The 20982-nt window shown below is 31.8% G+C and overlaps 1 protein-coding gene across 1 annotated transcript; it reads right to left on the bottom strand.

Annotated features, from left to right (window-relative positions):
- Window positions 1-1322: 1322 nt before the first annotated feature.
- On the bottom strand, window positions 1323-3300 carry LOC120260530 (transcription factor KUA1-like). The gene is made up of 3 exons (XM_039268019.1): window positions 2760-3300; window positions 1822-2018; window positions 1323-1688 (listed from the first exon to the last, which is right to left on the bottom strand). The coding sequence occupies exons 1-3, from the start codon at window positions 3139-3141 to the stop codon at window positions 1467-1469; spliced, it is 801 nt and encodes a 266-aa protein (XP_039123953.1). The 5' UTR covers window positions 3142-3300; the 3' UTR covers window positions 1323-1466.
- Window positions 3301-20982: the final 17682 nt, after the last annotated feature.

Raw genomic sequence — 20982 nt, 5'->3', positions numbered from 1 at the left:
TATGATACTGTGATAACTTCTCATTATATAATTAAAGGACCTTTAGGTAGCATCAAACAAACAATCAATCAATGTGGAGATTTGGACTTCTCCAAAGACAAAGATAAGGTTTTGTCTGATGTGATGATTTGTGATCTTTCATGGTGCAGATGGTTGGAAAAGAAATGGTGACAATCAAATCAAGAGCAATTAGTATGATGGTTTTATATCTTCAATTATTTAATCCATGATTTAAACAAAAGAATATGTAGGTCAGTTGCAATTAGGATAACAAAACAGATAAGATAAATTTAATCTTGATGGTGTTTGTGTTTCCTAAATTTTGGAACATAAGTTGGAATAAAAGCATTAAGAAACCTTTGTTTTCTTTGTTCAATCATTCATGAGATAAGGTTAGACAATCAATATATTATCTTAAAAAGGGTGATAAAGTCTTAGAAGCCACACTAATGTCAATATAAACATAGAAAAGCATGCAACACTATTTTTATTTTCTTTAATTTGAAGGCTAGCTTCATATATATATGATCTTATATATGTTTATTAATTTATTTGTTCAAAGATTAATTGCTCCTACCTAATTTTTTTTCATAGTTATATCAATTATATATATAAATAGATGGATCACATCCATTGAAATAAAACAATCAAAGCACGAAACAACTGATATAAAAGATGACCATATATAACAAGAAATGATTATATTCACTTAATTCTTATATTTATCTCATATTAATACTTTATCTTAATATATTTTAATACATATATCAATGCCATATCCACAATCCATAATTCATAAACAAACACATATACACACACCCCACAATCCCTTTAAGGGAGATATTTTGATATATATATATACATATATTCATTTAGCAACCTTATCTTATGCATTAAATAGAAGACCCAAAATTTTCTTTTGTTTGTAGATGCTTAAAGAGGCAAAGGATGAAGAAAGGATCCAAATTTACATTGGCAAAGTAACCACAAATAGAAAAGGCATTCAACCATAAAAGGATTTTATTAAATTAAGAAGCTAGCATCAGTTAATTTGGGTACCCTTGCAACAAACACTAGTTAATGGAAGCAAGTTGGTTTACTAAATCCATCCACTTTATATATCCCAGATTAGGTAATGGTATACATCAGAGCTAACAAAGTATAGCAATAATAAAAGTGAAGCATTAATTAAGAGATTGCAAGTCCTTTTCCTTAGCTCTTTAATTGTGTGAACATTATGAGCTCATGCATCACCTTCAGTTTATATATATATATATATATATATATATATCAAGAACCACACACCAATGAAGTCATTATCATCACAAAACAACAAACTCTCTCTTGTTGTTATTGTTACTTATAATGATCATACTAATTAAAACATAAGAAAATACATTGAAATATATATTAATTATAAGTAGTTATACATTTCCTTAATTGATTCTTCAGATCTACTACGTACTTTAGGTAACTCTAACAGTGCCAATGCCAGGGGAGGAGATGCTAAGCTCTAGATCAAGCTGTGGTGGTGGTTGTTGTGGTGGTGGTTGTTGTTGTTGTTGTTGTTGTTGATGATGATGATGATCAAGAGTACTTGAAGAACTCATTATTGATGATGGAGCAAGAGAAAGAGTGAATGAATCTTGTATGAGCTTTGGAGTTGTGAACTTGTCTGAACTTTTAACCTGAATTAAAAGAAACAAATAAGAGAAGAAGAATACTTTAAGATTATTATAAATATATTAAAATTAAAGAAGATATATATGTAAACAAGCATGCATGCATTGGATGGAAGTGGAAGATGAATGTATGTAGTACCACATCAAAGAGGCTAGAGCGGCGTTTCTTCTTGTTGGGATTGGTTTGTCTGAGAAAATACTTTTGGGCATGGCTTGCAACTTGGGTTGGAGTTCTTGTTGTGACGAAGTTGCGTGAGATGCCACGCCAGTCTCCTTTGCCTAGTTTCTCAAGACCTGCCAGAAAGGTTCTGTGTTCTTCTTCAGTCCATGGAACACCTGATAAAATGAAAGTTACACATGTACTACTTTGAGAGAGTTTGTAAAGATGAAAGAGATCTATATATCTTTTTCACCATTCATTAACATAAAGGAAATTAAAGAAGAAATTAACAAGATATTAAAGATATAACTTTGTCTAGTTTGTGTACATATTTATTATTATTATTATTTTTTTTTTGAATAAAAGTACATATTTATGTGTGTGTGTGTGTGTGTGATTAATTAATTCCTTATGTTGAAGACCTAATGAATAATGTTACAAGGTTCTTACCAAGACAAAAGAAACAGAGATGTTGTCTTTTGAGATTGTCTTGTGGGGGTTTTTTTTGTTTTTGTTGGGTAATTAATTTGGTTGATCATCTGTGAATATATATATAAAAGAAAAGATCCCTGCCAAGGAAGAAAGGGAAGAAGAACAAAAAGGAGAGACATATATACATTTTCTTTTTCTTTCTTTTGGTAATCTTTTTGTCATTAGAAGAAAGTGATCAGTTTAAGATTTTGTGAGAGGGAACAAGAGAAAAGTCCTAATAAATCTTCTCTTGTTTTTCTCTTTTTCATCATCTTTTATCATAAAAAGGAAACAAAAACAGTAGAAGAAGAAGAAGAAAAATAACTTAGAGAGACAAAGAGAGGGAAATTCCTAGAATAAGAAAAACAGCATAAATGATACATATAGAACAAGAAAGATGTGTGTATGTGTATATATATAGTAATTAATTAATAAAAAGGACTCACCTTTCTTTCTCTCTTGAGCTCCTCTTCCCAAAAGACCATCAGAGAGATAACCATTAGAAACCTTACAATGATGATCAGTGGCTTCTTCAATGGAAACAAGAGAAGATGATGAAGAAGATGAAGGTGATGAACTAGAACAAACATGATAACAAGAAGATGATGGTCCCAAGCAATCCATGCTAAAGCTTTTCTTCATATGCAAAGCTGATGAAGAAGAAGAAGAAGAAGTAGAAGGAGAAGAAGAATAAGAAGACGAAGAAGCCATTTGAAGAAGTTGCACCCCAAAAAGCTTCAACCCAATTGAACTACCATTATTACTACTGCTACTACAAGTCCTTGAATTGTGGCCATTGTTGCCACAATGAGAGCATTTCCTTGCCATCTTCTTCAACCTTGTTTCAATTCCTCCAAGATCTGATGATCACCTACAAACACCTCATTCATGTGGCCTTAAAACTATCCAAAAACATGGGGGGGCATTGGTTGGAGTTTTGGAGAATTTTATTTTGTGGACACATTCTCACCATGTGTGTTTGGATGCATATATATATATATATATATATATATATATATATTTGTCCTCTTCAGCACATACATATATATTCACATCTGATATATATTAATAAAAGCAATGAGGAATTTTTTGTGGTGTAGATAAGTAGATTCTCTTTTTAACTGTTGTTGCCACCTAAGCATGCCAGTAAAAACTGTCTTTTCTGTCCATTATTATTGGTTTTTTTCAGTTGTTTTATTTTGTTTTGCACTTACATGCTTCTTGTACATTCCACACACACACACACACACACACACACGAGAGAGAGAGAGAGAGAGAGAGAGAGAGAGAGAGAGAGAGAGAGAGAGAGAGTGTTTAATGATTGTATAATAAATTGGTTGTAATTAGACTTGGACTTTTAGATATGATATTTATCTTATCAGCATCATAGTTGATAATACTTTCATCCATATATATGTATATGTATATTTTAATTTAGAGCTAACAACATGATGCGGTGGTTCTTTCAGAAAAGATAAGGGTTGTACTCATGGAGATGATTTGACGTCGCACAGTTAATGAGTCAGATCCTAATGGGTGTTACTGTTACTCTCAACCAGCCGTATGACTGCCTCCTGGATCCAGTAATACTAACCCCATTATAAAAAATTTGATTACTAAATGCTCATTACATGGGTTTGTAAATACACACTGTTACATAAGGATACTATTAGTCAACACCAGACTGAGGCATACGCCATGCAGAACCGCTTAATCTCGTGCGTCATTATTATATAAGGGCATATAATTAGCTCATTATTATCTTTTATGTTTATGCCTTTTGATCAGAGTATACATGTGCTTATCACATAAAAGAGAAATGATTCAAATGTGGTTTAAGTTTAGAATTTTGAAAAATGTTTTAAATAATAATAATAATAAAAAATCATAGTTTCTTGTAGAAAGAGTTTTAATAAGTGCATGATTGATAAGTTGTTTATTATTCTTTTGTTTTCATCATTATGGAAGATAAAGTAGTCCAGAATAAATAAATTAAAAAAAAAAAGACAATTGCGTTATGTGATGAATACAACATGAAAACTTTTCACAAATCATCGATCTTCCTATTATTACTCATATCAAAATATATATTTAATTTTAGAATTATTATAAGATCCAATGTTTTTTGCTAATATTATCACAAAGATCCCCTATGCATCAACAAGGTGGTTGGAAAGAAAACAAGCTCACTAGTCACTAATGATAAGCTACATGGATTATACACTTGAATGATGACACAATGAATATATATATATATATATATGTGTGTGTGTGTGTGTGTGTGTGTGTGTGTGTGTGTGTGTGTGTGTGTGTGTATTTATATAAGCATTTTAGAGTGGGCATTAGTCCCTTGCATGATCAATAGTAAAATTTCATATAGTTCTCTACTAATTAATTTAATATCAAGCACTAACCATTGGCTTTTCAACTCTTGATGTTTGACTTCAACTTTGAAGAGGGAGGGACTTCCACTTGCTTGCATACCTACTTGGCTTTAATAATACAAGAGAATCTCTTTTCATTTATTGAAGATGAAGAGGTAGAGGATGCTTATGAGAAAGTTCTCACTAACTTTTTTTTTGCTGCTTTTTGTTTAAGTGCTTTGTTATAATAATGTTTTAATTAAGTTGGGACATTCTTTTTAGAGTTTAAATTGTCTCTAAGATAAGCTCATAAGTCACAAACTTTATAGGTGTTTATCTTCCTTAGAGAACAACCTTAATTAATGCTATCACCTTTCATTACCCATCAAACTAATTTGGTGATAAAGAATTAATTAACGTTTGCTAATCATTCTTTGATAGTGTCCAATAACTTTGTCTATTCATAAGAAGATATGATTGCCCTTAACTATATCTTTTGGTCTTCAAATCTCACAATTAATAGTCTTACTAATTAGAACTTTTATTTTATTTTTTTCTATGAGTAATCCATTTGTAGATTAAGATTGATTTGGATTTTAAAAAGTCATTATCTTTTTTCTTAGTATTGAATTTTAGACTATTAATCATTGTATTTAGAAGTTGTCACAGTATGATTTTCTTTTTTCAATTTGTTAATTTGGATACATACATCTTGAACTAATAAACTTTAAATGAATAAGAGTTGAACAAATATAAAAATTTTAATAATAAATTAAGTTATTTTTGTCTCCTATTATTACTGTTAATTATTACTTTTTAAACTAATTTAATGCAAACAAAAAATGATATAAATTGGAAATAGCAACCGAACAAATCAAGCACAATCCTAATGACCTTTACCTACTTTCTAAGAAAGAAAAAAAAAAGATAAGATAATAAAAGAAAAAAATTCAAGGCTTTAATGTAAGGAATAATTTCCCTTTTTTGATACAAATGTGTAAGATTCCTCTAGATTCTCTTTGAAAACTTTAATGAGAACTCTTGACTCTCAATTTAATTAAAATGCACACCATACACATATATCAAGAGAATCACATTCTTCATCATAAAAAATATTTTGCATGACATAACCACTTGTTTGAATCTTGAACAAGTTTGGATAATTTATGATAACACATCCTATCAAATTAGAGTATACGTTTAGGATGACAAATTGGCCAATTAGTGAGGTTAAAAATCAAATTGAGAAATCAATGAAGACTTGACTTTTCCAAATGTTAAAAAGAAAATGCTATTGTTCCACTCATCATGGAAACCAAGTGGCCATTACTTAAATAATTAACCATAGCACTATTCTATTAATTCTTTTTAATTCCATAAAGGACAAAGTGTCAAACTAATTGAAATAGACACCTCATTTGCTTAATAAGGAGGAGAAGATTACAATTCATATCGATCATTGTTAAGCTTTTATATGAGAGAACACATCAAGATAATTAATTTATTCATTTGATGAGAATATTATAGAATATGTTTCATTTTACTTTTCAATATCTATATATGCTTCTTTTGCTCACAGTGAACTAGATTGTTTTGGTATGAAATGAATGGGAATTAGAAGAATATCAGATTGATGATTAGGTTGCTTTCTAGTTACTTCATGGGTTCCATCAGGTGATCTCAAACTTTATTTAGACAAGTTTCAAACTCTCAACCACTCTCTCCTAACTTCTTGAGACACATATGACACATGCAAATGATCAAGCTATAGAGTTGGTATGTGAGAACAACTTCTTTTACTTAGAGTTGTTAAGATGCATGCTAAATATTAAATAATGTACATATTCATAAAAAAGATTGAGGAGAGTGCTAACAGTCTCATATCAATTAATAAATTTTGATTTGAATATATATATATATATATATATATATATATATATATACAATTGAATCTACCATATTTGGTATTTATGTATTTGGTTTGCATCTCTCATAGTCAAAAGATTGGTTTGGCTAATTTATTGACATATTTAATGAATATATTAATTGAAGTTTTATATGGGTCAATTTAATAAATATGCATGGATATAGATATTTGAGACTCTGTATTGTATAATATAAATTTAAGTTTTTTTTATTAACCCAAACTTAACTAATATGTATTTGATAATGTATAAATAGTATTAAAAGAAAGAAAAATAGTTCATTATAAAGTTTAAGTTTTTTGTCCACTCCATGCTTCTTCTACGGTCTCATCAAGCCTTCTCACTCAATAACTTTGATTGTTAGTTCATAGTATTGCAACTTTAATCCTCTAAATAAAGAGCATAAATTTTAGGTTCTTGCAAGTCTAATTAAAGTGTATTTCAATATATTGTTATAAAATTTTTTGACATCTAAAAAGAAATCAATGTTCCATGATAAAGTATGAATTTTCTCAAACACTAATAAAAACATCATATACGATTAAATGGGGAAAGCATCAAAGTAAAATTTGAGATAATATAATAATAATAATAATAATAATAATAATAATAATAATAATAATAATAATAATAATAATAATAATAATGTTTTGATGGGCTTTGATTTGGGCTTTGCAAGGGCCCAAAATACAGCACTTGGGCCATGTTCATATGAATGATGACTTGTGTGCATGGGCCAATTGTTTCCGAAATATTTTGCTTGAAAAATACATATATTTAATAGATTTTCTTCCATCAATAAAGTAATAATTATATATATATATATATATATATATATATATATATATATATATATATATATTAAAGTAGAAGACAAATATGAAGTGTGAAGCTCTCATAAAAACCTAAATTAAATATTACAATAATATTAAAAATTCAATAATTATAATTATCTTACTATTTAATTTAAAAATATAAATAGATTATTTTTTGAATTTTTTCATGATAATAGAACTTATTTCTCTTATTTACTTAAAAATTTTTTAAAAATTTAAAAATATGAAATTTGTTAATTTATATCATAATGAATTAAAGTCTTTTATTTATCGGATTATAATATTATTTATCATATATCATATATCAAATTATAAAATTAATAATAATAAAATATCCTATTTTTATCTAAATTTAAATATTAGAGATTTTTCTCTCTCTATATATATAGATTATGTTTAAATATAAGAGATTTTTCTCTATATTGATATGGTTCTTATGGATGAACCGGTCTGATATAAAAGATGCTATAGATGAAAAATTTTTTTCAAGGCAATGTTTTAGGTTTTGATCGTTTGTTGATATTTTGGTTTCACGCGAACTCGACGAGAAAGAATTATTTAGTAAGTATTTAACTATTTATGTAATTATTTATGTAATTATTATGCCTTTAAAATTGATGCTTTATGATGTAACTTTGTTGAAGATGTAATAGAAGAAGTCATTGGCAAAGATAATCCTAAAATTCAAAAATCTTGTGGAAAGGCAATCAAGCTCAGGAATGTTGTGCTTCAAAATCTAGAGTATGCTTTACTAATATATTTTTGTTTAAAAAAAAAAATATTTATATGCATCATTATAGTCTCATAATCATATTTATTATGTCAAGAAGTTTTTTTTTATATGTTAGAGTATATTTATTTGCTTATACTATTGTATATGAGTTTTTATGTGTATTTTTTGCTTTGTTTTTACAAGGAAAAAAACAAGTTTTAATGTACTTTCTTCGCTGACTTTTTAGATGAGATTAATGGTTATCTAGAAGCTGACGAATTATAACCTCTTATTTTAAAAATAAGATTTGTGTAAAGCAAATTATTTTTGGTTATTAAATAATAATTTTTCATATTTAATATTTTTGTAATTGATTTTATTCCAACAAATAATATTTCAGGACTATGTTGATGTTGTTGAGCTGAAGGTAATTTTTATGATATCACCATTTTTTATGATAATTTTGTATTAAATTTATGAATTAATAAAGTTTGATTAATGTGCATAACTGTATCTGACAATGAGTCAAAATCGTTATAAATCAATCAACAAGATGAAAAAAAAATTGAATCAAGAAAAACCTAATCTGTAATAAATGATTTAAGCAATGAAGTCCCTTATAGGATGACTTTATTTGTGTTTTATGCCATTTTAACTCTGTTAAATTTATGATTATCATTGAATTTTAATGAAGGCAATATAGTTTATTTATATCATTTGTTATTGATGTGAACTAATTCAAACCCACGTAGTACCCCACTTTTCACATCACACCCACTATCTCCCTTTCACTCACGATCTTGAACACGTGAAGTGTTTACGTAACTGTAAGCATATATCTATAAATAACCTCCCTTATTTAAACAAGAGAGGGGACCTTTTTTGGAAAAACATAAAAGGAAGATCAACGTTTATTTTCTACTGACTTAGCCATCATAGTGTTTGTGGGAACACTTTCCACACTGTTACAGGTCAGGGCATTTGAAGAAGAAAGAGACTCTAACTCCTTTTGTTCGACCTCCAAGTTCGAAGCTCTACAAGTTCAAGGTCCCCTACATATTCACTGTTGTATTCAGGCAACAACAGTCGGCGCCGTATGTGGGAACCTCGATCAAAAGGCCATCACACAAGGTTACCTTCGTGTAGTCTCTTCAATCTATGCTAATGGCACCAAAGAAGTCCCAGACATCACGCAAGGTTATCCTTTCAGAGGATGTCATGAGGCACATCAATACTGGAAACAGAGATAAGAAAAGAAAAGATAGAGATGAAACAAATTTTGAAGGGAGAAGGATTGGAAGAGGAAATGAACATAGACAAATTCCAAAGCTCAAATTTGAGAACTTCACACCATTGAGCCAACCACGTTCTACCATCCTGGCAAGCATAGAAGGATCTGGGCTCCTTACCTTTCCTCCTAAGGCAAACAAGACAATGGGTAAGTTTACAGACGCATACTGTAGGTTTCACAAAACCCATGGATATTCAATTGATAGATGCAGCGGACTGATGAATGAGATTGAATCGCTAGTGCGCCAAGGAAAGCTTAACATATTTGTCTACTCAGAAGCATAGAGAAACGAGAAACCGTCTTACTCAAAAAAGGAAAGATATGAAGATAGAAAAGGGATGAATGATAAAAAAGATTCCAAGATGACTGAGAAAACCCCCATTTTAGACAACAAGCCATCTCACCCAGCAATACATGTTATTATTGGGGGTGAAACCTTAGCAGGTGAGACTTCTTCATCAAGGAAGGCTTATTATGCAAGGCAAGCTTAAGAAGTTAACAACATCATGAAAACTCAAGAGAATGAAGAACCTATTACTTTTACTGCCGAAGGTCAAGGAGATGTAGTCATGCCCCATGATGATGCTATGGTTATTTCCACAACTATTATGAAGTTCCCAGTAGAGAGAATTCCCATTGATAATGGGAGCTCTGTAAACCTTATCTATTAGAACTACTTTGAGAAGATGAATCTATCATATGATAGATTGAAGAAGGTGTCATCCCCACTATTTAGTTTCTTAGGAGAATCAGTTCCTATCATGGGATCAATCCAGTTGGTGATCACGCTAGGTGAGGAACCACGTCACATTACAAGAATGGCTAACTTTATGGTAATCAAATCCGTGTCACTAGCTTATAATGCAATCCTAGGAAGGCCTTTGCTCAATGACATGAGAGCTGTACTCTCTTCCGGTTATTTGTTAATGAAGTTTCCGACCTCAGGAGGAATAGGGCAAGTAAGAGGAGATTAAAAGAAAGCTCGTAGCTGTTATATATCTTCCATCAAAGGGAAATGATTGTTAAGGGATGAAAACTTGGCAATCTCAGAAGACTCAGTTGATAAGCCAAAGCCTGTGGAAAAAGTAGAACCTGTGAGGTTAAAAGATGATGATCCAGATAAGGTCACTTACTTAGGAAGTGGAATGACCGAAGAAATAAAAAGAGAAGTGGTCTCTTGCCTAAAAAAGAACGTGGACGTCTTTGCGTGGATACCAGCTAATATGCCAGGCTTTAGTTTGGAGGTGATTTCTCATCACTTGAATGTGGACCCAAGTATAAAGCCAATAAAGCAGAAAAGAAGGAATATGACACCTTAAAAGCGACATGCTTTAGAAGAAGAGATAGATAAATTAATTCGAACTGATTTTATTGAAGAGGTCCAATACCCAGAATGGTTTGCCAATGTTGTAATGGTGAAGAAATCAAATGGGAAATGGAGAGTATGCGTAGACTTCACTAATCTTAACAAAGATTGCCCAAAAGATTCATATCCTTTACCAAGAATCGACAAGTTAGTGGATGAGACCTCAGGCTATGAGTTGCTAAGCTTCATGGATGCTTTCTCAGGATATCATCAGATAAAGATGAATCCCTCAAATAAAGAAAAGACTGATTTCATTAATGAGAAAGGGACGTATTATTACAAAGTAATGCCTTTTGGACTAAAAAATGCAAGAGCAACCTATCAAAGAATGGTGAACAAGGTAGGTGAGTCTCATATAGAAAAACTCAACCAAGTCTTTGATGTATTAAGGAAATATGACATGAGACTTAACCCTAACAAATGTACGTTTGGGGTTCAATCTGGAAAATTCCTTGGTTACATGATAACTAAAAGAGGGATAGAAGCTAACCCAGAAAAGGTGCAAGCCATACTAGAGATGAGATCTCCATCATCTATAAAAGATTTGCAACACTTAACTGGAAGAATTGCAGCCCTAAATAGGTTCCTTTCCAAGTCAGCTGTAAGGAGCCTTCCCTTCTTTAAGACTTTAAGAGGTGGGAAGAATTTTGAATGGACTCCAGAATGTGATAAGGCTTTTGAAGAGCTAAAAGAATACTTGAAGCAGATACCTCTTTTGACTAGACCTGAGCCTAAAGATCCATTATTTGTATATTTGGGAGTTAGCAAGATGGCTTTAAGTGCAGTCTTATTGAGGAGGGAAGGAAAAGTGGATAAACCCGAGTCGTACTACATGCACCGAAGTACTTCAAGGTGCAGAGTCTCGATACCCTTTTGCATTAGATATTAAGACCTTTGTAAAGTACTACGTCGCATAGCACTATCAAGGTTGATCCGTTAAGACCACTATAGGATAAACCAAACGACTACGCTCAGAAGTGCCTCAAGGTGCTAGTAGTCTCGATACCCTTTTGCATTAGATATTAAGACCTTTGTAAAGTACTACGTCTGTAAAGTACTTCAAGGTTGATCTGTTAAGACCACTATAGGATAAACCAGTGTACTACGTCTGTAAAGTACTTCAAGGTGCAGAAAATTAAGACCCTACTTTCAAGCTCATCCTATAGTGGTCTTAACAGATCAACCTTTGCATTAGATATTACAAAGACCGAAATATTCTGGAAGACTTACAAAGTGGGCGATTGAACTAGGAGAGTATGATATTTTCTTTGAACCTAGACAAGCAAATCAAAGGTCAAGCTTTAGCTGATTTCATAGTAGAATGCACTGGAGAAGATGAGCTAAACAAAGCAGATGAACACATATTGAAGATGTTTGTGGATGGAGCATCAAGTTCATCGGGGAGCGGAGTTGGGGTAGTTCTGATCTCTCCTAAAGGAGATATACTAGAGTATTCATTGCGCTTTGCCTTTTTATACTCAAACAATATTGCAGAATATGAAGCACTCATAACAGGAATGAGCTTAGCCAAGCAACTACAGGTGAAAAGATTGATGGCACATAGTGATTCACAATTAGTGGTTCAACAGTTTCATGGAGAGTATGAAGCAAAAGAACTAATCATATGCCAATACCTTCACGAGGTCAAAACCTTGTCTGAGGAGTTTGAAGAATTCCAATTATTACAAGTTAATAGGAATTCAAATAGTCATGCAGGCGCTTTGTCCAAATTGGCCTCATCAATAGAAACAAAGGGAAGGATTGTACATCTCAAAAGAACTTCAAAGGCCAAGTATCGAAGAGAAGAAGATAACAAACATTGAAGATGGGAATGATTAGAGAATACCCTTTTAAGAAATTCTTAAAAGATAGGAGGCGCATTCAAACACATTGGAAGCCAAAAATTAAAAGATGAGAGCAGCTTTATTTCATGTCGATAAATGATGTGCTCTACAAGAAGGGGTTTTTCCATGCTACTTTTTAAGGTGCCTCCATAAACAAGATGCGAGTATGCGTTAGTCAAGCCAATGAAGGGATATGTGGACAACATATGGGAGCGAGAGCCTTAGTGACCCAAAAGTCTAGTGCAGGGATTTTATTGGCATACCTTGAGAGATGATGCTTCAAAGAAGGTAAAAAAGTGTGATAAATGCCAAAGGTTCGCACCTATCCAAAAAGCTCCTACCTCAATGTTCAGATGTGATATTGAACCAACCCCATTTGCTAAATGGGGATTAGATCTCTTGGGACCTTTCCCTTAAGCAACTGGAGGAAGAAAATTCTTAATGGTGGCAACTGATTATTTCACCAAATGGGTAGAAGCAGAACCATTGGCAACAATAACCAGTAAAAAAATAGAAAGTATGGTTTGGAAAGACATCATCTGTCGATTTGGACTTCCCAGAATATTAATCGCAGATCGAGAAAAGTAGTTTAATTGTGACTCATTTAAGGACTTTTATGAAAGGCTCCATATCCAGCTTAGCTTTGCTTCTATGGCATACCCCCAGCTAATGGGTAAGCAGATGAGCTATCTTGGAAGGTCTAAAAATGTGTTTAAACAAGGCGAAAGTTGCATGGACAGATGAGCTTCCGTCAATCCTTTGGGCGTATAGGACAACGAGTAAGGTCTCAACAGGAGAAACACCTTTCAACCTTACCTATGGAATGGAGGCTTTAATCGTAGTAGAAATCAGGGCAGCTTCTCCAAGAATGGTTGAATTTCATGAAGAAGGCAACTCGGAAGCACTTAGAAATAATTTAGACCTCCTACATGAAAAAAGAGATCAAAGCTGCATACGTTTAGCAGACTTTTATCAACAAAGGGTGGCTCACACTACAACTCAAAGGTGAAAGAACGACCTATAGTTGAAGGTGATCTCGTCTTTGAGAAAAATGTCCATTATAAATACCCCTTGTAGAAGAAGGAAGCTCTGTCCAAATTGGGAAAGGACCCTATCGGGTGAGAAGAATGATTGCTCCGAAAGCAACATGCAAGCTAGAATCTTTGGAAGGAAAAAGATTCAAAAGACTTGGAACACCAATCATCCCGAAGCTCTATTTTCGAAAGCATGTACATTTTGTAAATTGTAAGTTGTATATCAATAGAAATAAAATGGCACCGTGAAGTTACAGTCCCGTGGTTTTTCCCGCTTTATTGGGATTTTTCCACGTAATTATCGTGTGTTTTTAATTTTTTTCATGCCAACGGGTTTTCAAGAACAAGAATGACATGGACTCACTTTAAATCCCTAGCAATGAAAGTACACCCCTCGAAGAACCTCGATCTTCTATAAAGAGAAGAGATGAACAGTTCGCACCTTAAACTTTCATTCTACGGGGAATGAAAGTACACATCTTAAGAACCTGATCTTCTATAAGGGAAGAGATGAACAGTTCGCGACCTTTAAACTTTAATTCTACGAGGGAATGGAAGTACACATCTTAAGAACTCGGTCTTCTATAAAGGAAGATATGAGCGGTTCGCACTTTTAAACTTTCATTCTACGAGGGAATTGAAGTACATATCTTAAGAACCTGATCTTCTATAAAGGAAGAGATGAACGGTTCACACCTTAAACTTTCATTCTACCGGGGAATGAAAGTATACATCTTAAGAACCTCGATCTTCAATAAAGGAAGAGATGAACGGTTCGAGACCTTAAAACTTTCATTCTACGGGGAATGAAAGTACACATCTTAAGAACCTGATCTTTTATATGGGAAGAGATAAGCAAGGAAAAAACTTTCATTCTACGAGGGAATGAAAGTACACATCTTAAGAACCCTGATCTTTTTATATGGGAAGAGATAAGCAAGAAAAGTTAACATGTTCCTACAAAAGGAGGTCGTTAACAAATATTTTCCACACATATGATGTCGATATAAGAGTTAGTTGAAGTAACAACAAAATATTACGAAAGAAAACTATAAATAATCACTTTTATTGAAAGTTTACACATCATCACTGAGCCCTAAATAAGGAAACTATAAATAATCATTACAAAAGATAAAATATTATTATGGAGCAGGATGTACATGTGGTTCATGACATACAGGGGAAAGCATCTCATCAAAAATTTGCTCCTCATCCAAACCCTGCAAAGATGAGATCTCATCATCATGACTTTCGGAGGAGACACCATTCTTCCCAAAAAAAACTTCCAAGGGCCAATAAGATCATCTAAGTCATTGTAAAGGCCGGAGTTTAAAAAGATAGTAACATCCTTCTTAGTGGGACCAAAACTCCACCAAGGTAAAGGCTCAACAATGGAGCAAATCTTTGAAAAAGACTAACTCAGGATAAGCACGACCATGTTCCTTCTCAAGAAGCTCTCGAGCAAGATAAAAAGCCAGTCTTCTGTGAAGGTAACACCGATCGCACATATCCTTTGATAATAATTTAAAGACTCACGATATTCTCGGACAGCAGTAGCATGGATAGATTGTCGCTCGGCATCGAACGTCTGACAAAGAGAAGATATCTCATCCTTCAATGCGGAAGTAGCTTATCGTTCGAAGCTAAATCTTTCTCAAGAGAGTGATAATCGAACATAAAAGATGAAACCTTATCTCCGAGTCTCTTCTTTTCATCATTCAATGTGGAACATTTGGATGCATACCCTCTTAAACTAGCAAGTTCCGCTTCAGAAGTTTGAAGGTGGCCAGGAATCTCCTTGTTGTGTTTTCGAAGGTCCTCGATAGTCAAGCGCAACTTCTCGATGAATATTTGAATCTTCTAAGCGTTGATTCATGGATCTGCGTTAACCCAAATGCCAAAGAAGAACGTTGACCGATCCCTATCCTCAATAAAGAAAAAGACGCCAAAAATCAAATTATATGTAAGGATAAGGTGAAACAAAAAGAGATAAATACCTCAACTAAAAGGCGTTCAAAGAACATCTATATTCTCCAAAGATATCGGGCAAAAAGTAGGATTCCTCATCTCGTGGAAGAATAGAAGAATACATCAATCTAGAAGCCACCCCGAGTCAAGTAATATCTGTTTGTATCAACTAAACCCGGATAAAAACATAAAAAGGTTCCCCTTTTAGAGTACTCCTAAGATCGACGATGATCTTTATATACCGATGAATTGCCCGAGGTGGTCTCTATTGGTGGAAAAGGTGAGATTGATAGCCTAAAAAGAGACTCGAATGCGGTTCCCTTCTTTCACAACGTGAAAACCGCAAGGTTTGAGATGACGATGAAGGGGTTGGAGCCCTTTGAAGCATCATTGTTGGATTTATTTGGAGGATTAGAGCCCTTGCAAGTGTCAAGCTTATAACCCTTAAAAACATCAAGGTTCAAAACCTTGGGAGCATCAAGATTAGGGGTCGAACCCTCGGAGGATGCCTTAACACCTTCAGAATCGACAAGGTTGGCACCTTTGGACGTAGGAGACTTCAATCTTTTTGGAGGAGGAGATGCACCTAATGTAAGAACTTGAGAAGATCCAGGTTGAGAAAGTTTTCGAAGTCTCATTGTCTCGAGCACGCTTTCGTGACCGCTTTGGAGAGCAACAAATGCGTAGTTTTTGGATACTATATCTAGTACAAAAAAATTAAATAAAAAGCATATGCTGAAGGTCATAGTCAAATATATTCCTAAAAAAAAAAATCACTATAGCTCGAATTGTTCTCTTTGCCTGTAGCATCAGCATGAGAGGATGAAAGATAGGAAGAAGAATAAGAGGACAACGAAGGGAGAAGGTGCAGAACGGCCCACCCCTCGCTGCCCTTCTAGTTAGAAGGGGTCATAGGGTACTCGATATTATGGCGGGTGAACACTCAATGACATAAATCTGCGAGCAAATTCTCTCGAGGTGGGCTTTAAGGTTTTCTTGATACCCCCTTCCGTTCCAACACCATTGGTAAGGACCTTTCAAGAACCTTTGGGGGTAAACAAGGACCCATCTGCCTTAATTCTTTATAGGAAGGAGATCATCAATAAGGAAAGAAGAAGTCCCATGAAGGACATGACGACCAGACTTATCTTTACAAGGTTGAAGCTCAAAAAAGAGATGAAAAAGGTCGACTGAGACCCTAAGCCCACTTATAAAGCAAAAGATATGAAATCCTATAAGAAACCTCCAAGGATTTGGATGAAGCTGAGCAGGAGATAGCTTGTTAAGCTTCAAGAATTCCATGATGAAGGAAGGCATAGGAAAGCTAATGCCCATATTAAGCAACGCCGTATGAAAAGCAAAGGACATACCATGGGTGAAACAAAAAGGCCAACTAGGATCACCAAGAAGACTAATTTCTCAATCGGAAGGAATCGAATCACGTAGCTCTCGAAACTTTGAACATCACCTTCAGAGGTAGGGAAGATAGGCGCCTATCACAAAGTAAGACCGAGGTCCAAAGGATGTAACATGTCTATTAGTTTGTTTCAGTCCAGAACCATGGCAAGTGATGTTAATATATATATATATATATTATTAATTAATTAATTAGTTAATTAATTAATTAATTAAAATAATATATATATATACTGCCGGCCGAAAAAAAGAAGATGATGGAAGATCTTCAGAACAAAGGGATTATAATATATACAAACATATTATTAATTAATTAATTTAATTAATTAATTAATTAAAATAATATATATAAATATATCCTTTCGGATACGGCCGACCGAAGAGAGAAAGTGAATTTAATTAATTAATTAATATAATAATACCTCCAAACTCTAAAGAAGCAAAGTGACCGGAAAATATTTTAACTCAGCTGCGATGCCAAAAGTCTTTAACCCAATAGAAGCTGTGCGATTCTAAAAGTGGGGTGGAGACTTCCTTATATAGAGAGCTCAAATTTGAGTTGAACTCAACAGATAAATCTTTATCCAACGATAAAGTTAAATTCAAGTATATTAGAGCTTTATCCAACCATATTTTCTAGATATGAATAAATTTAAATTAGTTGTATCTTATTTGTGGATAAATTCAAATATTGAGTTTGAAGCAGATAATGACCTACTTCTATCTTTAAGGTTCTAACCTAAAGATAGAAGTGGGGAGCAACTGATGTGGACTAATTCAAATCCACGTAGTACCCCACTTTTCACATCACACCCACTATCTCCCTTTCACCCACGATCTCGAACACGTGAAGTGTTTATGTAACTAAACAAGAGAGGGGACTTTTTTTTTGGGAAAACATAAAAGGAAGATCACAATTTATTTTCTACTGACTTAGCCATCGGAGTGTTTGTGGGAACACTTCTCACACTGCTACAGGTCTAGGCATTTGAAGAAGAAAGAGACTCTAACTCCTTTTGTTCGACCTCCAAGTTCGAAGCTCTACAATTTCAAGGTCCCCTACATATTCACTGTTGTATTCAGGCAACAACAGTTATGAATATAAATATTACCATGTACCATTTATATGCATGTCAATGATTTCATTAAGCATAAAATGTGTAAATAGATTATGAATTTATTATACTAATAATTTACTTTTTTTTATTTAGTAGGGTAATTAAAGTTTGTTTATATTTAATTTTTTATTGGAAAACAAAAATCAAATCCCAATAGTTTTATAAAAAAAATTAATTATAATAAAAAATATATATATTGGACTTGGAATCTGTAGGGAATAAGATTAAGTTAATTCATTTTGAGGAATAAAATAAAATATTAAATGTTTGAAAATATATGTATAATAGGAAAAATCTTAGTAAGCATATATGATAACCGAAAAAAAAGCTTATTTTTCTTGAATATCTGATTATATTATTTTAAAATTAATGTAATAATTACATGTAATAAATTCATTGAAATATGATTCAATTAATTATATACTATTAGAAGGGTTGTACTGCATATATATATATATATATACACAGGCATTTTGGGATTAGAAGGGTTCATTATTTGACTAAAAGAAAAACATCTTATGTTATCATTATTATATTAGTTAATTGGCTTTCAAAAAGAATACTTTTTTTGTTAAGAATTATCAATGTATATCAATAAATATAAATATATAAATTTGTGGATGAATAAGTAATTTTTTTTAAATATGAAAATTTCATATAATACTTTGAAAATCTTTGAAATCATACTAAAACTTTAAAAACCAAATTTAAAATTTGAAAAGTATTTATAATTAAAAATAATTATAGATAATTTCAGAAATTGACAAAATTTTAATTTACATAATATTAATCAAACACAAGATATTTTTAATGTTGTACTAAAACTTTAAAAGTAAATTATAATTACAAAAATATTATTCATAGTTTTAAAATTGACAAAACTTTGATTTAAAAGTAGATTATAATTACAAAAATATTATTGATAGTTTTAAAAATTGATAAAACTTTGATTTACCTAATCCTAATCAAACACAAACTAAAAAAATTTTAATAATAAATAAAAAAACAAAAGCAAGATGAGACATTTGGGCCTTTTGGAGTAAGTGATTAGATTATCATAATACATTGCTAATAGCAATTGCATAAGCTATTTGTGGGCATTCTCCAAAAAAATACTTGAGGTAACATATTCTAATTGGTTGTCTTATATCATCTAGAACAATATATTACAATATGTACACACTCATATATATATATATATATATTTCAAATAAGTTTATTTTTCTTGAATAAGCCTACTATTATATTATTTTAAAATTAATGCAATACTTACATATAATGAATCAATTAAAATAGGAATTCAATTAATTATATACTATTAAAGGGTTGTAGTGCATATATTGTATACACGCGGGGATTCCCCGCTCAAAATGGGGCGGACCCCAAGGCCCATGCCCATCCCTATATATATCCCTTCTGAGATTAGAGGAGTTCATAGTTTGACCAAGTGAAAAAATCTTCTCATTTAGTTAATTGACTTTGAAAAACATTAAAATTAAAGAATAATTTATGCTAAGAACTATCAATATATATATATATATATATATGTAAATTTGTGGATGAATAGTAAAATTATTTTCAATATATGAAAAATTGATATGATATTTTCATAATCTTTTAAATCAAACTAAACTTTGAAACCAAATTTATAATTTCAAAAATATTTGTAATTGAAAAAATTATTGATAATTTCAAGTAATTGATAAAACTTTATATTACTTAATTCTAATCAAACACAAACTATCCTTTATGTTGTACCAAAACTTTAAAAGCAAATTATAATTTCAAAAATATTTGTAACTCAAAAGCATTATTGATATTTTCAGATATTGACAAAACTTTGATTAACGTAATACTAATTAAACACAAACAAGAAACTTTAATAATAAATAAAACCAAAGCAGGATGAGAAATTGGGACTCTGTTGAGTAGATGATTGGATTATCATAATACATTGCTAATAGCAATTGCATCAACTATTTGTAAACATTCTCCAAAAATACTAACAAGGTAATATAATCTAATTGTTTGTCTTATTTGATTTAGATATTCTATAATAAGATATTAGTATATATATACACTCACATATATATAAAATATTCATTATTCATTATTCACTCTACTATATAAACAACAATTTCAATCCATATTTGAACTATGTTAATAGATTGGGGGAATTTTTTTTTTTTTTTTTTTAAACTCTTAATTTGGTCTTTAAAATGGTTTTTAAAATGAATTGGAGAATCAGGTCAATATTGGAAAAACCAATAAACACATTTTTAAAATTTAGATTAAGTTTATTGTTTTACAAAGCTTGAATAAATTAAGTTTCAAGAATAATTATGTCATTGGTGCAAACATTGTTATTAACATCAACAATTGCGTTTATTTCTCCCGTGCATAGCACGGGCATAACACTAGTTTATATTAAAGTTTGATGGACCGGCCATTTAAACTAAAATGAAGTCTCTTATAGCAGAGTCTTTAAATATACAAAAATTATTAAATTTAAAACTATTTACCTAAACGATTTAAGGCTCTACATTTAGATCAATCACCGCTAGTAAAATAATACTTATTTTATTTGCTAATAATAGCTAAAAAAAATTCAAGCCTAATAGGCCATTAATTATTTTTCATAAAAATTTTAATTACCTAAATATTTCCTTAAAAAAATAACTATAATTAGAGTAAAATTCAGGGGTGTTTCTGAAAGTATGTAAATCCTATAAATTAGTAAATTCGAGGGGCTCAGACCAAAAGATCACTTGAGCTCCCTCTCGCTCATCGGTTGTC

Source organism: Dioscorea cayenensis, chromosome 5 (genome assembly GCF_009730915.1).
Source record: "Dioscorea cayenensis subsp. rotundata cultivar TDr96_F1 chromosome 5, TDr96_F1_v2_PseudoChromosome.rev07_lg8_w22 25.fasta, whole genome shotgun sequence".
NCBI classification, from domain to species: Eukaryota; Viridiplantae; Streptophyta; class Magnoliopsida; order Dioscoreales; family Dioscoreaceae; genus Dioscorea; species Dioscorea cayenensis.
This window is presented reverse-complemented; position numbering and strand designations above follow the sequence as displayed.

Excerpts from the sequence above, each read along its gene's own strand:
- LOC120260530 (XM_039268019.1), bottom strand. The coding sequence starts at position 3,141 with ATGGCAAGGAAATGCTCTCATTGTGGCAACAATGGCCACAATTCAAGG. Across the intron at positions 2,019-2,759 it reads AGCTCAAGAGAGAAAGAAAG|GTGTTCCATGGACTGAAGAA; the intron begins GTGAGTCCTTTT and ends TCATTTTATCAG. Across the intron at positions 1,689-1,821 it reads GCTCTAGCCTCTTTGATGTG|GTTAAAAGTTCAGACAAGTT; the intron begins GTACTACATACA and ends CTTTTAATTCAG.